Source organism: Notolabrus celidotus, chromosome 16 (assembly GCF_009762535.1).
Source record: "Notolabrus celidotus isolate fNotCel1 chromosome 16, fNotCel1.pri, whole genome shotgun sequence".
Lineage (NCBI taxonomy): Eukaryota > Metazoa > Chordata > Actinopteri > Labriformes > Labridae > Notolabrus > Notolabrus celidotus.
In genome coordinates this window covers 4,524,172-4,541,974 of record NC_048287.1, presented here as the reverse complement: position 1 = coordinate 4,541,974, position 17,803 = coordinate 4,524,172, and the positions used below count along the sequence as shown (strand labels likewise).

Below are 17,803 nucleotides of genomic sequence, written 5' to 3'. Positions count from 1 at the left end.
CAAGACTGTTTTACAAACAGAGCAGGTCTAGACCACTCTGTCAAATTATGAACAGAGACCCAACACCAAGACAGGATAAGACTCAGTCTTAACCCGCCTTAATCCACCATGAGCATTGCACCTCGCAATATTTAACTAGTTACAGCGGAGAGGCAAAACGTTCTTTAACAGGCAGAAACCTCGAGCAGAACCAGAATCATGTTAGACAGCCATCTGCCTCGACTGAGTGCTTTTTTCACCACTGACAGGCAAAGATCATCCCTGTTAGAGTCTGACTTCATAAAGAAACAGAGCTCTTTGTTAAAATAAGACCTTAACAGCAGCTACATAACGCTCTTTGAAGCGGACTCCATTGATAAGAACAGTCATTTCACCTTGAGGAACACAGAAGCCGCCGGTCTTTGGCCGCCTCTACCATGTAATCTGTGTGTGTTAATGAGCTGTGTTGCATCTCAGCCGTGTGTTTAAAACAGCACGGTCACACAGCAATACAAACTACATGATTAAGGCAGTAGTAGACAAATATCTTCAGTCGCTTATTTTGTCAGATGAGTTCTTGGCTTGAAAGAAAGCGATGCAACTACTGTTTTATGTTTTTTTCTTCCTCTAACAACGCCTGAATCTACAGGGATCATTTCTGTAAAGTTATCATACTCCAATGATCTCAATCCGAGTGTGCCAGCCTGCAAAATCCAACATTACAGGAGTTCATTTTCCACATGATTCATCCATTTAGACTCAAAAATCGCAGTCATTTCTCTTTAATTTCACAGGTTGTAAACAGCGGTACATTTCTGACCTCACTGAAGGTAATGGGAGTCCGTCTCTCAGCTTGATCTTCTTCTGGTTCAAAGGCTCCTAATTACAGTCAAAATGTTGTGAAATATCAGTGAGGTTTGGATTTACATGCAGTGTCAGGTGTGCAGCGTTTTCCCACACCTCTGTCAAAGATGCAGATCTTCCCTCTTTGTTCGACTCTATCATCTTAAATACATTCTAATAATAATAATACATTTTATTTATAGGCACCTTTCTGGACACTCAAGGTCACCTTACAACATACCAACAGTAAAAACAACACTCAACAGTAATAGATAAATAAATACAACAGAATAATAATACAATACTAATAAAATGAGAGGGGGGAGAAGTCATTCCAGTCCCATAGAGACAGATCAAATCAATCAATCAATCAATCTTTATTTGTATAGCGCCAAATCACAACAAACGTCATCTCAAGACGCTTTTACAAACATAGGAGGTCTAGACCACTCTATGTCTAGTCTATATCTAATCTATCAGAATATATATCTAAAAAAAGAAAAAGTAATGTTCATCAAAGACGACAGAGAATCCTCATGTCAGCCACCACCTCCACAGGGTCCAGGACTGAGCTGGCCTTCTTCACCAGTGTGTTCAGTCTTGCTCTCCTGTAGATTAAAGCGAGTAGGCTTATGGAAAATGGGTTTTGAGGCGGGATTTGAAGGTGGTGGGAGAGGTGGAATTTTGTACGTACAGGGGGAGAGAGTTCCAGAGGCGGAGGGGGGGCGAGGGACTGAAGGCTCTCGACCCCATAGTGGTCAAGCAAGCAGGTGGGAGGGTGAGTTGGGTAGAAGAGGAGGAACTGAGACTACGAGTGGGTATTTTGGTATGGAGGAGGTCAATGAGGTCCTGAGGAGCTCGGTTGTTGATAGCCTTGAAAGTGAGAAACAGAATCTTAAAGATGATGCAATGTTTGATAGGAAGCCAGTGGAGCTGCTGCAGGACAGGTGTGATATGGCTGGGGGAGGGGGTTCTGATGATGATGCGGGCAGCAGAGTTTTGAACCGGTTGAAGTTTATGGATGGATTTGTCTGGTAAACCAAAAAGAGGGGAGTTGCATTAATCTAGGCGGGATGTGACCAGGGTGTGAGAGACGGACGCAGGCGAGAGATGTTACAGAGATGAAAGTATGCTGACCGAGTGACGTTATTGATGTGGGACTGGAATGACAGTGTACTGTCGAGGATGACACCCAGACTCTTAACGTGGGGGGAGGGGGAATGGGAGGAGTTGTTAATGAGGATGTTCAGTTGTTGAGGGTACATAGTGCAGAAAGAAATGGACATATAGTGTAGTGTAGTTTGTTTTTAAGATGATTAAAGTATGCATCATATTTATTTCGATCAAACGCATGAGCTGAGTGGAAGAGAGACACCGCAGCTCATTGCATGTAGCTGTTTTCTAGTTTGTAGTTATCGGGAAGGTTCAGTGTGCAGCTATCGGCCTCTGAGGAGACGACACGCACCGGCTTGTCTTTGCCCCATTAATGCAATATCAGCACTTCTCTGCAGGTTACATAGAAACCGATTACCTTTTCCTATTTGATTCATCCTTTGTCCCAGCATGCTGCAGCTGCTCTTGTTTACAGCCCATCCCAGTGCTGCCTTTCTGTAACCGTATCTGTGGCAGGGACCCCACTGCCCCCCCCCACCCCTCGTGTTAGCCCAGGTTTCCATACATATGTTAGTGGATTGCATTTCTCACTGTCACATTTCACGCTCTGTGCCTGTACACTGAGGCCTGTCTTATTGGCTGTTTGAGATTGCTAGGTAATGGACTTTGACATGATGGGAGTGTGTTGTTTGGACTGTACACGGCCACACAAACACACACACACACACACAGACAGACACACACTCACACACCCCCACACACACACACTGAGAGCTGGCTTTATGCAAGCGGTCCCTGCAGAATGCATCTTCTGTTTGTTTCATTTCTCCCCGTGATGTTGGATGCATATTTTATCTTCACATATTTTCAGTTCAGTATTCTAAAAAACAAATGTTTGTAACACGTGACAGAAACATAACCTGACACAGACTGTTTTAGAGGACGATCCTGAATTACGTATCTGGAAAAGCTGACGTTTTTAACATGAATCCTTCAGGTGTGTTACTGTCCGTGTTTGTGTGACACCTTATAATATACAGCTCAACTTGTCACTGCCTCCTGGTGGAGAAATGTTAATCATCAGTGTGACATTTTTTTGGATTTCTTCAAGCCTAGTTTGAACTCCTCTGCAACAAACTTAAACTGGCTGGTACAATCTGAATGTTCCTCAGCACTGGTTATTAGGGATGTAAGGATATATCACAAGACGGTAAAACATCAGTATAAATAAAGGTGGATTAAAATCAATTCAACAACATTTGTATTGCTGTATTAGTTTTAAACAGTAAAAGGCGCTATCTGCATTTCACTCCGCTTGTTCAACATCATGAAGTCTCTTGTGCTGCTCTCTCGTCCCTCGCTGAGTGGAGTGTAACAGACATGGAGGCAGCAGGTGAAGACTGAGCAGGTCAGGATGCACCTTTGTGTTTACAGTCTGAGGTACGGCAGCATTTTGACTCTCCCTGATATTCCTGAAGAAAAACATGTCAACTCCAAACCAGGAGCATCAGCTGCTCTTTAGATTATTTAAAGAGATTTACTTTATTTGTTTGAATATTTAATTCTTTCATTTGGGAATCGTTCACTTTCCATTTCTTAATAATTGTTCAGAAATGTTCCAACAAGGTATTTTTTGTGTGGTCATTTTGAGTTTTATAACAAGGTGCTGAAAAAAAGTGTGCGGAGGTTTTATTTGAGTTACAACACACCTTAAAAATGAAAAAGGATTACTTTGTTTACAAAGAAATATAAGAGAATATATAGCAACTGTCCATATCTGAGAATTGAATCAGAAATAACAGTCATTTAAATTTTGAGTTCAATCCAGTTTTCTTGAAAATCATTAGAGAATTGTGAGTGAATCTTACGGTGAACCAAAAATCCAGATTTGAATCCTGGGTTGAGTGTATCCTCACATCCCTGCTGGTCTCTTGAATGTAGGGCTTATGTGGCATTAAGCTCTCTATGGAAAGATGTAGAGTGTTCCCCTCAGAGAGAGCTGGACTGTAACGTCTGAGCAGAAATGTAGAAGCTAAAGTGTTTGCCGTTGGAACATCACTGCAGCATTTCTTCATGTACTAGGGGTGATTAACCAAACTGTTCCTTATCTCCTGTCCACATATTTGAGTTTTATCTCCACAGATGTTCTTTAACATCAACCTAAGTGTGCACACTCTGCTCTTGGATCATGTCAAACCAGTCCAGACTTATCTAAACCCCCCCTCCCTTCTTTTGAATTTCTCTCCAAGCTTGGAATGTAAACGCAGCCCTATCCCTGACATCTCCACTCATTTTTGCCAGCCTCCTCATTGAACAGGGGCTCTAGGGTCAGGCAGCCTTGTTACTGGACCAGCTGGAGACGGCAGAGCGAGCTCGGCCTCTACCTCTCTCTGCCTGTATACATGCGGCACAGGGGCTGCCAGACCTGCTCAGGTACCCGGCGGGGAGCCCGATCACAGTGCATCCTCATAAAGCCTGCAGACTGGTCTTAGAGATCCACCACGCTCGTTGCTAATGTATTAGCTCTGCTCCTTTCTAACACCAGTAGAACGCTGCATGTGTTTTTCAGACTGTGGAGCTGAGCTCAGCTCGACTAACTTAACTCTGCAAAGAAGAGACTGCATGGACTCTGGCCTGATATCTAATGTGCAGGAGTGTGTGCGATGATCTCAGTGAATGTCCACTACAGACTGCTGATACATGTGTGTGTTCATATGTGTGTGTCACCCCCCACTGACTCAGCAGCAGTAACAGGACTGAGGTCTTTTCTCCCCCTCTAAAGCCATAATCGGCGTGTTTGCTTGTTTTTGTTAACTGGACTAACTTTGCTTGCTGCACACATCATTTGCTTTTTCATGTTGTCATTGCAGGATACATTTTTCTGTTAGGGGGTGTCACAATTCTTCATCTGAAAGAGATTATAATTATCGACACAGAAAAGTGGATGAGCTAATTCAATATACACTACCAGTCAAAAGTTTGGACACACCTTCTCATTCAGTGTTTTTTATTTATTTTAATTATTTTCAACATTGTAGATTAATACTGAAGACATCCAAACTATGAAATAATCTGGTTTTGCTATAATCTGGATTACAACAGTAGTCAAATAGAGCTATCCATTGTGTACTAACCCTACCTCTGCACAACACAACTGATGGTCTCAAACACATTAAGAAGGCAAGCCATTCTACAAATGAACTCTTGACAAGGCTCATGTTAATTAGAAACCATTCCAGGAGACCACTTCATGAAGCAGACTGAGAGAATACCAAGAGTGTGCAAAGCTGTCATGAAGGAAAAAAGGGGGCTACTTTACAGAATCTAAAATATAAAACAGATTCTGCTTTGTTTAACACTTTTTTGTTCATTCAATAATTCCATATATGTTCTTTCATAGTTTTGATGTCTTCAGTATTAATCTGCAGTGTTTACAGTCATTACAATAAATATAAACCCTTGAATGAGAAGGTGTTTCCAAACTTTTGACTGGTAGTGTATTTAAATAGATAATGTCTGAAGGTTTCAATTTATAGCTTCCCCCAATTTGAATGTCTCACATACTGGTGATGGTTTTGAATTCCTCTTAATTTTAGATTGACTTTGAGTTACCAAATTTAAACAAAACCTGATTCAAAATTGTAAACATGGCCTCTTGAAATGTTTTCTTTTGTTCTGGAAATCTTTAGAATAACCATTTTGGCTGAGAAATGAACAGAATACTAAAGATTCAGATTAAACTCTCCATATTTTTTTTCTCGTAGTATTTGAAATCAGTGAGCATGATAATCTACTTCCTGGGGAAAAGAAACAAATATAACAACAGTTCTGAAGGATTGTGACACCTCTGTCTTCCATGAGACGATCTTTGATTTCTGTTAGTAATTGTTTTTCTTCTGATCTATCAGCGGAGCTTTCACAAGCTGGCAGTGGTGTCGTCATAGTGCCAGCGCCTGCTAAGCGCTCTCCACCGACACCACCCAAGAGGATGACACCCGTCACCAAGCGCCATGCTGTGGACCCTTCTCCTGCAAGTCAAGCATCCGAGTCTCCCACCACAGAATCTGCTCCTGTACTGGCGCCCCCTGCTGCACAGAAAGGGGACAACAGCGAGGAAAAGACCAACACACCAGCTCCCAAGACCTTCTTAGAGTCTCTGCCTGCACCTCCGTCCCACATACCTCCGTCTCCTCCCAGAGTTCACTCGCTCCAGCCGCCAAACTCTTCTTCTTCCTCTGGTCCCGTGCCCACTATTCAAGCTGATCCCCCCAGCCCCACCACGGAACCCCCCAGCCAGCCTCCTGCCATCCCCCTTCACATCCTCATCCAGAGAGCCCTGACCAGCCCCGGTCCAGCTCAGCCCAATCCAGAGGGCTCCCAGAGGGCTCACTCTCTGCTGTTTGAGTCTCCGCCAGAGTTTCTCAACGAGTCTTGGGGTAACCCACGCAACTCTCTGCCCATCACCATCGAGCCTCTCAAGCTGTAAGTGTCCCACAGTCTGTGGATCACCTTCTCACATTACATCACTGACAGCTGGGAATGAGAGGAAGCCTTTCTCCCTCTCAAGATTAATTGTTGGATTTTAAGTTTGTCACATTCAAAACACTGATTTACAGATGACTCCAGGGCGATGATGGTTAGTCGTGTCCTTTTGTCAAACCTTAGTTATCTTGCATGGTTGATGGAGATCAACTTTGAAATAAACACTTTAATTTAATTCAAAATTTACAGAAATTATGAACATGTTCAAAAAAATTCATAAGTCATAATTGAAGTTGGTTATTCAGGGAATTAACACTTCATAAGGTGAAAATAAAGTAAGATTAAAATCTGACAGTAATTAGTAATCATCTAGAGATAGGGTTATGTCAGTATGTCTACCTGCAGCGCAGTGATTCTCACATCCCACTCTGCCCTGTAAGATGACCTTTAGTGCTCTGAAAGGTGCCTTTAAATACAATGTATTTTTATTATTATTAATGTTAGTATTATTATTAATGATAGTAACATTAGTAGTACTTAATTGTTATTTCTATTATTATTATTGTTATTATTATCATTATTATAACTTTTATTATCAATATTAGTATTTAAGTATTATTATTGTTATAATGTTATTATTATTATTATTTTTATTATTACTATTACTATTCATACCTGGGATTTTTTTTGCAATTAATTGTTTAGATTTTTTCTTTTTTAAAGGCTGAAAGCACAAATAATTAGACACAAATATATCACACTATAGTTTCTCCTCACCTTAATAATAATATATATAAAATAAATCTTATTTAAAACATTTATGTCTTTATGCCATATCAAGAGCATCTTATCTAAGAGACCAAGATCATATTTTACATTTATATTTAGTTTCTATGAAGTTTTATTTTTAGTATTATAAGTATTATTTTTAAATTTATTTACTTACTAACATTTATTTATTCAGTTATTATTAATTCATTCATTAATTACCTAAGTTATTTACTTTAAACAAATGATCTGTAGAGTTAAATTTCAATCCCTCATTATTATGAATATTTAATTTCATTCTGTTTTTTTTCATCAGAAGTTTTTGTTATTGGATTTATGTTTTTCAGACGTTCAGATTAACTCAGCCTAATGCAAAATAAACTCATAACTGAAAAGAATTATGGGCTTTGTTTCCAAGATTATTGACTTGAAGGATTTTAAAAGGTGACCAATGAATGGACGCACTCTCCAGGCACACAAACAAGTATTACATCAGACAGTGCCTCGGTAATCTGTTGCCAAATGTCTGCAGCAGCGCCTTTCATACCCCTCTGCATACCGGATTAGATCTTTAGATTAACGTTAGGAAAACCAGATTATGCCCACATTTGGAAATAACAAAGCTGAACTTGTTTACAGACCAGAAGACGATGACTTCGACATCGAGGAGGAGATGAGGAAGCAGCATCCTCCGAGATCGTCTCGCCAGACGGAGCTGGAGCCCCGCAGCAGGAGGGGCTTAGTGGGAGACCCCAGAGTGAGTGTGATCCACGAGGGAGGAGGTCCCGGGGGCAGCGAGGAAGAGTCTGACTCTGACGGCCCCATCCTGTACAGAGACGGAGATGATGATGACGATGAGGATGCTCCCATCAGTAAGTTGGTCTTTCACACACTGCTTCATCTCTGCCAAACTTGAGAGACAGAAAAGTGCAGAAAATGTCACACAGCCTTTACAAATGAGTCCGGCTGCAGTCTGGACTTTCTCTCGCTTACTATTTCCTGTGTCACCAATAAGAAATATCTGTGAACAGGTGCAGGACATGTTACCTCTGTTAACTGGAGCCAATTAGTTATTTGTTATCTAACCTGATTATGATGTATATGCACGCACTGTGATGTGATGTTCAGCCCACAGCTGGATGGATAATCTATTCATCTAGCACAGGGGTTTCAAACTCAAATACACAGAGGGCCAAAATAAAAAAAATCGGTGCAAGTCAAGGGCCAGACTGGTTTAATGTTTATTGCAAAACTTATTGAAATGAACTTATTGCACATATTGAACATTGAATTAGCAAAGCTTAAGTTTTTGCCTATAAACATTTAAAAATGAAAAATATGTTGAATTCATTTCTTATTGCTCAATCTGCAGCTTATCTAATGAATAAGCTTTACTCATTTCTTATGAAAATATTTTTCCACAGGCCAACAACATTAGCAAAAAAAATTTGCTAATGCAAAACCAAAAATGCCCTGTGGTAGTGAGAAAAAGTGCAAAAAGGAAACATATTAAAGCTCTCTGCTGCTCTGTGATGCACACTAGTCTAAGATACTCAGCATCTCATCTTGGATGTAAGTTAATCAATGTTTGGGGTCAGGCTCTGAGCTGAGAAGGTGTTCATCAGTAAGACGACTCCTGTGAGATGTTTTGTTTAACTTCATCAAAGAGAACAGTTGTTCACACAGGTAGTTTGGCAGCACGGAAAATGGCTCAAGTTTTCTTGCAGCATCTGCGTCTCCCACAGGCGCAGCTTGGTTTTAAAAGCCCTCACTGCAGCGTACATGTCTGTGATCACTTGGCCCCGCCCCTGAAGCTGCAGGTTGAGCGCATTGAGATGGCTCGTGATGTCACACAGAAACTTTTTTATTGCGGAGCTCTGTTGTGTCTTTCCCTTTGCTCTCCATGAACTGACAGATCTCCTCACGCCACTCTAAACACCTTTTCAGCACTTTTCCCTGGCTCAGCCATCACACCTCTGTGTGATGGGGCAAGTCACCAGATTCTGAACCCAACTCCTCCAGAAAAGACTTGAACTGGCGCTGATTTAAACCTATGGCTCTTATGAAGTTAACTGCTCGTGTTATGGTGCTCATCACATGGTCCATTTTCAAGGCTTTGCCACACAGCGATTCCTGATGTATGATGCAGTGATAAACTGTCAGCTCACCTGGGCTGATTTCCTCCCGCATCTTCTCCCGGATTCTGCCCGCTAATCCACTCTTTTGCCCGCACTTCCCGGGCGCTCAATCCGTCGTCAGTCCCACACGTTTATCCCAAGGCAGCCTTGTTTCATAGACCTCTTCAAAGAGATCTTTCCCCGTAGTTGTGCCATGCATTGATCTTAATCCCAAAAGTTCCTCTGTTGCGCACATGCATATACTCTGCCTCCCACCTGTCTTGAACCCCCCTGTTTTCAAAGTCCACCTTTCGTTTAGCAGTTTTTGGGGAGAGGGATAGCTGAAAGTTGACTGCAGGTGACTAGCTTCATAAGGCTGATGATGAGCGGAGTCGGGTAACAGCTCTCGTGTGCGGGCCCTCGATTGACATGCAGTGCATTGTGGGACTTGTAGTTTTAGTTGTGCGTGCAAAATACCGTCGGGCCAGCTCTATAAATAATTTGATATTATCTCGCGGGCCAAAGATAATGCCTTGAGTTTGACACATATGATCTAGCAGGAGGGATCAGGTCCACCTGCAAGCTCTAAGACAAACGCCCCACATTACTGCAAAAACAGGAACAGGTGTTTAACCATATATTACTCCTTACATCTCATTATATTCATCTGATGTTTCAATCCACTTATTTATGTCAATCCTGCAAATATAAAACAGAATTCACAGAGCGTCTACCATGAGGAACAATAATCGATGATGCAGTTAGCACTCTTCTTCTTCTGTTATGTAATGTGGTTTGCAAACAGCTTTAAGAAGCTCTATAGCCACCGTCTAGTGGGAATACTGTATTACAACCAGGAATGAAAAATGAAAAATTTTACTTTAAAAATGAGAAAATATTTGAAGTAACTCTTCGGTTTTTACAAAGTGACTGAATTTTCGAAAATCATTGCCCAACCTTAATACAAAGCCAACAGACTGGTGGGAATTGCTTGGACACAATGTTTGCAACATCAGAGCCTGTCTGGGCTTTTGTGCCACTGCTGATTATGACCCGGTAGCTCTCCTTGCTAACACCTGACCACGTACACATGTTTATTTTTCTCAATAAGAACGAGTAGACAGAAAAATGGACACTGTGAGTCTGAAACATGTTTCTGTTCAGTTCCCTTGTTGCAGCAAAACCAGAATAACTAGTCTGAGCATTCACTTTATAAGACTGTATGTCCGTGGATAATATTTTTGTATGAGCCTGATCATTGATAATCAGCTTGTTAAACATGTTGTACCCGTATTCAATACCGGCAGTTATATGTTATATTTATGTCAGAACGTATTTGACAATGTTTTTGACTGAAGAAAACTCAATGTCTTTTATTGGTTAATGGATAATTGATCGTTAAAATGTCCAGAGATCGATCACAGAGAATACTTAAAATTAACATTCCTATTCACAACACACCGTTTCCTCATGACGCCTGCAGGAACCATCTGATTGATTTTTAAAATGAGCCTCACAGAACATCATCTGCCTCAGGTTCACTCTCTTTGCTCGGCCTCCAACGAGGAACATCAATTATAACACGCATGAAATTAAAGCTGTAGGTTGTTTACCACACACTGAGGTTTGTTTTCACACTTAACAAAAGGAGTAAACACCTGCACCTGATGTTTTTGTATTTTAATACATTTCAGGGAATAAAGAGTTAAATCAAGTTATCGTGAGTTATGCATTCTCTGCAGAACAATAAGAAGCTCCTCACAATCTGACTCTGCAGCTTCGCTTTGATGGTGAAACACTCATAATGAACCAGACCTGATACATTGAGCAAGTCCAGAACTCCAGATCACTTCATTTCAACGTCCTAGTAGATTGTGCAACAAAAACAGAATCTGAAGTTGTAAAATAGTAGCACAGAAATAAGGAACGTCCATGTTTTTGACTGTATTGTATCTTTCATATCTGTATCAGGCGGGCTGGCAAGCAAGATCAAAAGGAAGGACACGTTGGCCCTGAAGCTGGAAAGAGAAGAAAGGAACGCCCAAGAGAACCACGACATGAGCTGGCAGAGCAGGGAGCAGTGGTTGGCTGTGAGGAACAGGATCGGCACCACGCTGACACGGTACGTCGTACACCTCCATCCATCATCACGTCTCCACACATCATATACTTTATTTATAGCCAAGGGCGTGTTGTAACATTGTCTGCAGAGATAAACACACAGAGCGGGCTGCAGGTAAATCGTGGCCCCGTCACGTTGATCCATATCATGCTTTAAAAATGTGGCGTCACTCGTGTTATCTGTCCTCAGGCGGCTGAGTCAGAGACCGTCTGCAGATGAGCTGGAGCAGAGGAACATCCTTCAAGGTAAGCCTCTTCTCCCCTCACTCTATCCCTCCATCCCTCATCCCTCCACTCAGGCGTGTACTCTGCACTACAAGGTCAGAGGACTCGGTTCTCCTGGTTTTTGCTGAAATCAATAATCTGCATTAGTTATTCATCAGCGGGGTAATGAGTGGGAGGTTTTTTCACCTCTTGCCTCGGGCATTTCGATCATGTCTAAACACTGATGATTTCATATTATCTGTGATATGACTTATTTTAAGATTCTACTGAGTCCATCCCGAAAACACAACCACTGTTTCTACAGAGAAAGATGTGCAGCCATGTGGAGTTAAGATCAGACGTATAGAACAGTTCTTTAGACAGAACTAAGAGTATTCCTCTAGATGGAGGTAATGTTATATTAAAATCAAATGTTATCTTTAGTAAGTCCACATAGGGGACTAAAGCCTGGTGTATACTTCTTAGTCGACCCTACGCCCCAAAGCCTCAAAATCACAATTACAGAAAAAAGTACAGGGAATAAAACCGATGTCTTCAAAATGTGAGGTTAAATCTGAATGTAGTAAGACTTCAGCTCCTCTGCAGTCTTAGATGGGTTTACACTTGTCAGCCAGTCAGTCAGTCAGTCAGTCAGTCAGTCAGTCAGTCAGTCAGTCAGTCAGTCAGTCAGTCAGTCAGTCAGTCAGTCAGTCAGCCAGTCAGTCAGTCAGTCAGTCAGTCAGTCAGTCAGTCAGCCAGTCAGTCAGTCAGCCAGTCAGTCAATCAATCAATCTTTATTTATAAAGCTCCAAATCCCAACAAATGTTCTCCTCAGACTCTTTCCAAACAGAGCAGGTCTAGACCGTACTCTATGTTTTATTATTAACAAAGACCCAACATCAAGACAGGATAAGATCCAGTCCCATCTTACAGACAGGACTCAGTCTGATCTCATCTTAATCCACCATGAGCAGAGCACTTTGCAGCATTTAGCAAGTTACAGTGGCAAGGACAAACTTCCTTTAACAGGCAGAAACCTCCAGCAGGACCAGACTCATGTTAGACACACATCTGCTGAGACCGTGTTGGAGAGAGGGGTGTCAACAAGCCAAAGCTAAATGTGTCTGAACTCTTTTCTGTGGATTGATTTGACATGACGTGTGATCAGTTTGTCTCTGGTGTTGCTCATGTTAGTGAAAGTTAATAACCGTCATCAAGGGGTTTAGACCAATCAGAATCAAGCATCTTAGACAGCCAGAAGATCAGTAAGAAAGCCGGGTAATAAACAAAGACTCTAAATGAGTGTTAGTTGCAGCTTGTAGCAGCAGACTGGGGACTGAGAATCAGCTCAGCGTTACTGCTCCCAGAATCAAGCATCAACAGAATACTTCTCAGAATCTGTCAGCAAGTTTTGATCCAGGCCTGAGTCCACCACACCGTGTCTCGCCTGTCCTGGAATGACTCAGCCAAGGCGGCGCTCCCCGCACACACAAACAATGAAGCTCATTGTCCGAAACAAGCCAGTGATTAGAGATTCCTGTAACCTCAGTGTGCCGACAGCAGCTCGGCTGAAATCCACCCGAGTGTCCGCAGTGTTTCCTTCTCTCATGGAATGTTTTTTCTTCCTGCAGCCAAGAACGAGGATGATCGACGATTAGAGAGATGTGAGATCAAACGGAGGCTCACAAGAAAGGTCAGGATGCAACCAGAGAGCTGTGTTTACACACTTCATCTTTCACGTTGTTGTTTCGAAGTGATGACTAAGTACATGAGAGTGAACATGCCCTTCTTGTTTCTGCCTCCAGCTCTCTCAGAGACCCACTGTGGCTGAGCTGCAGGAGAGGAAGATCCTGCGCTTCCACGAGTACGTCGAGAGCACCCACGCCCACGATTATGACCGACGGGCTGATAAACCGTGGACCAAACTCACACCTGCTGACAAGGTAGGACTCGGCACATACTCGCACACACTCACAAACGCTCTCCACCTCTCTTTAGACTAACAGGGCTGTCGAGGCTCAGAGCGTCTTAGTGAGAGCGAGCCTAAGCCGTGTGCATTTCTGACAGCAATGTCTTTTACCTTTGGTCCACCGTGTGAGGATTTGCATTCCAAGCAGATTCAGTATCGAGGAGGAATCCTGGGAATGCAATACAGACGCAAGTGAATTACCTGGTCCAGTGAAGCCTGGAGAATATATAGGGACAGAAATTACACGGATTCTGGAGGAGCTGTTTCATGTGCACGCTTAACCCTTCGAGCTCTGCTTTAGATACAATCAAGCTACCTACAGCTGCCCTTTAAGTTAGTGATGTCATTAATTAAACACATTCGAGCCAGTTTGTGAATTTAAAAATACATAATGAAGTGTTTCAGCAAAATGTGATGCTTTCATTAATATGACTGAACAGGCAAGTATATCATATTAACTGAAGAACATTCTGAATCAGGAAACATGAAGAAATATTTCTTTACATAAGAATTAGTTTGTATTCTCTATAATTCTCTGTGTTCATTGTGGTGTCATTTTTAGAGCATCCCTGAAAGCCTCATGTCTCCAGGTTAGGGCTGGGTGATAATTCCGTAACGATAAATATCATGATATTATTTTTCTTGAAATAAATAAAACAAATGTTCAATAAAACAAATGTTCAATAAAAACTTGATATAAATAAACCTTTAATTACACCCCCCAACCACTTGAAAGAGAGGAAGCGCTAATGCACATTGAACTTTAGTTTCCACCCAACATTAGATAGAAGAAGAGGGCGGCATTGAACAGCCAATCATGTCGCAGGGTGAGAGGTGGGCGGGGCTTAAAGACACGTGGACCAGAATGTAAACACAGCTGAAACAAGCAACAGCGACATTGAAGAGAAAACCTAGCAGCTCAAAGCAGAGTCGTGAGTCGACTCTACGTTAACTATTAACTTAATACACTTCATTAAATATACTTTCAGGATGTGGGTAAAAAAATCAGATTATGCAAATGATCTCAACCTAACAAACTAACAAACTGTCTGGTTTCTTCAACTTTCACTAAGGAGCAAAAATCTGACTTTAAATTAAAAAGAAATAATGATTCGATATTTATACTGATAATAATTGATATCGACTGATATGAAATGTTTCTGCAGGAGTCGACTCAGTTCATTGCACAGTCTGTTCAGAGTCCTGATGTTTATTAAAAGGTGCATTTCGACCAAGAGTTCCAGGGTCTTTTAGCCCTCAGAACTACTTTCCCCTGAACTAAAAGGTTCCTGTGCCCCCATTGTTGTCTGTGTTTTGACCGTGGGCTGAAGTCCCGGGTAGATTGTGTAAATCAGACCAGTGACATATGGAGAAATAAAAGTAAATGCACTACACCACCAGACCAGTAGAGGGCATTAAAACAAAGAGGAATGCCATTCATCACAGATGACACCATAGAAGCAGACGGACAGGCAGGTGTCATTATGAGCAACACAACAGTTAGCCTGTTAGCATGAAGAGACTCAGCTGGCGCTGTTTTAGATGGTGCTATATTTCATCACAGATGGATTCACTGAATCAACACGTGAGAGGAGATAAGCGCGAGTAGCAAAGACGTTTCAACACGGCTTTAAAATCCTTTTGAACTCAAAAAGCCGTGGCAGAGATTGACCGGTGTTTTGGTTTAAACAGCGACCCTGTTAACTGGAGACTTTCAGCCCTCATAAACGTCTTTAGACGATCATTAAATATCTGATGAGGATATTTTGAAATCTTAATAAAAACTAAACTATTTTGCATTCCCAGGAACTCCCTCTGTGGAGTTTACACAGCTGTTGAAACACAAACACTGACACGTTCAGCTGAAGGTCTCCAGTTTACAGGGTCACTGTTAAAACCGTAACACCGGGAGGAGAGACGCATTCACGGTGGGCTGAGAGAAGACTACTGTTACAAGCTGCTAAATCAAGAGAATCACAGCTTCTTCTTTTGAAAAGTACACACACATACAAAAAAGATAGAACAAATAAAAACTAATGAAAGAAAGAGAAATCAAGTGAATCACAGATGTGTGTGATGGGATTGTGGATGGCGGGCGAAATAAAGGGGTAAAGGTCCTGCGGTCGAAAAACGCCTAAAGTGTGCTGCTCAGGAGCTAAAAGATGGAGTATACAGTTATTTAGGAAATCTATACAGAAGTGTAACGTCAGGAGATGCTTCACGTTCCTTTTGTGAGTGCAGCTGTTCCGATCTTCCCCTTCAAAATTATACGTAAACTAACCGTAGCCTAAAATTCAGACTTCTCATGAAGTTATTCTTGAAATCTCAGTTTCATTGTCCTCCAAAGCTCCGTCCTAGTCCTGCAAACCTCAACCTCCTTCCTCTTCTTTCAGGATGAATCTGTACCTTAAGTTACTGGAGTTATTTTCAGTTTGTTTCCATGTAAACAATCTGAAATAATCATGTAGCTGAGATCATACTCTGTCATTCTTTTTCCTATAAGTGTTTAAAGCTCCCCCTGCTGACGTGCTCTCTCTCTCATGTCCCCCGCAGGCTGCCATCCGTAAGGAGCTCAATGAATTCAAGAGTTCAGAGATGGAGGTTCACGAAGAGAGCAGGATCTATACCAGGTCAGGCTCATAAACACAAACACATTAATAATTCACCTCATCTGTTGTTGGTGTTTATTCAGCAGACACATCAATACCTGAATATCTCTGTGTTTATTCTTTATTCACCTCGAGATGTTAAAGAACGACCTCCTGACCTTTCTTCTCCTCCCACCAGGTTCCACCGACCTTGAGCGCCTACGCTCACCAGCAGAGCACTACAGCTGGGAGGAGAAACAGGGGTACAAGTCTCACTCCTCCTCCTCCTTCTCCCTCTCTGAACTGAACATGTGGCTCATTTGGTTCTTTTCAAACTGACTGCCTGCTACCCTGCTTCAGCTTTTTGTCCGGTCACTGGAACCAAAGTGAGGGAGGAAGCAGCCACGAGTCAGCTCACAGATTTTCTCCAGGGTCCAGGTGGAGTTTGTTGTTGGGGCGTCTTTCATGGAGGTACCTGTTGCCAACACTACACGAGTTAAAAAACACGTCCCTCTTCTTCTACTGGGGTGTGAGGAAGAGTTCGCTGGAGCTGCATCGGAGAGGTCTCACACTGTGTCCCTCGGGGGAAACCACTCTCACCGCGCCTTTACCTGCCTTCATGTTGGACTTTTTATGAGACTATGCACATTCAGACATGATTGTAGTTCTAACACTGTCCGTGGTACCACCATGCTAGACTTTGTACACTTCTTCTTCTTTAAATAAAGGTACTACAGAGGTCCTTCTTAAGGTGCTGTGCAGCACCCGCCTTACTCCTCACAGGATCTCGCTCTTCAAGGTTCAGACACGCATATTTAACATCACTCATAGTTCTTTTTGAATCATCATTTGACCCCTGAGTCTAACTTAATATCAAAGTGTGCATTTTACTGTATTTTTGTTGTTTAATTGATTCTCATTGAGCACATATCACTAGATCATGTTCTAATAAGGCACCTTATGTTCCTTAATCGGGTGTGTAGGAGAGTCCAAGAGTTTGGAGCCTATAATTCTATGTTTATAACTGAATAATCAAAGCAGGAAAATGTACATATTTTTATTTTCCTGGCTGTTTTACGGTACTTTATATGCCAGTCCATAGTTGGCTGCAGTTGTATAGATCAATTATGTAGATTTAATTGACTTAATATTGTACATCCACAATAATGCTGACATATTTTAATTGTAAAGTATTTCTCAGATGTTATTTCCGAGTAGTAATGGTAAAAATATTTCTTTTTTTTTTTTCTTTTTTTTTTTATACAGAGATCTTAAAAATGTTTTTGCAAGCCACACTGTACAAATGAACAATCAACTCAGAAATTAAAACAACCTGTGATTTTCATTTCAACACGCTGTGCTTATTCTTCCTTAGGGTTGCAAAGGGGTGGAAAATTTATGGTAAATTTCCATGGGAGGTTAAGCTGGGGAATTTTGGAAATATTCCAAATTGGAAACTTGCGAGGGGAATTATGGGAATTAACCAAGTGGCAACCTCCAGTCTCAAAATATGAAGCCTATGAGTAAGTGTTATAAACTGCAATTCATCGAGAATCCGCTTGAGGCTGGCTGCAGAAACACCAGAAACCACATACACACCCATTCAAAGAAGACGATCT

General features: G+C 41.7%; 1 protein-coding gene across 5 annotated transcripts in view; it reads left to right on the top strand.

The window, feature by feature from the left end:
• Nucleotides 1–16,926, top strand: part of phactr4a (phosphatase and actin regulator 4a) — a 65,335-nt gene extending 48,409 nt beyond the window's left edge. For 3 of the 5 annotated variants that reach the window (XM_034704952.1, XM_034704951.1, XM_034704950.1), the window contains 9 exons: nt 4,237–4,368; nt 5,844–6,417; nt 7,825–8,057; nt 11,274–11,424; nt 11,614–11,669; nt 13,259–13,320; nt 13,433–13,570; nt 16,150–16,226; nt 16,384–16,926. In XM_034704952.1, the coding sequence (XP_034560843.1) occupies nt 4,237–4,368; nt 5,844–6,417; nt 7,825–8,057; nt 11,274–11,424; nt 11,614–11,669; nt 13,259–13,320; nt 13,433–13,570; nt 16,150–16,226; nt 16,384–16,399 (1,439 nt within the window). In that variant the 3' untranslated portion in view covers nt 16,400–16,926. The remainder of the gene's footprint in view (nt 1–4,236; nt 4,369–5,843; nt 6,418–7,824; nt 8,058–11,273; nt 11,425–11,613; nt 11,670–13,258; nt 13,321–13,432; nt 13,571–16,149; nt 16,227–16,383) is intronic. The other 2 variants (XM_034704954.1, XM_034704953.1) reach the window with 1 other exon arrangement.
• Nucleotides 16,927–17,803: the final 877 nt, after the last annotated feature.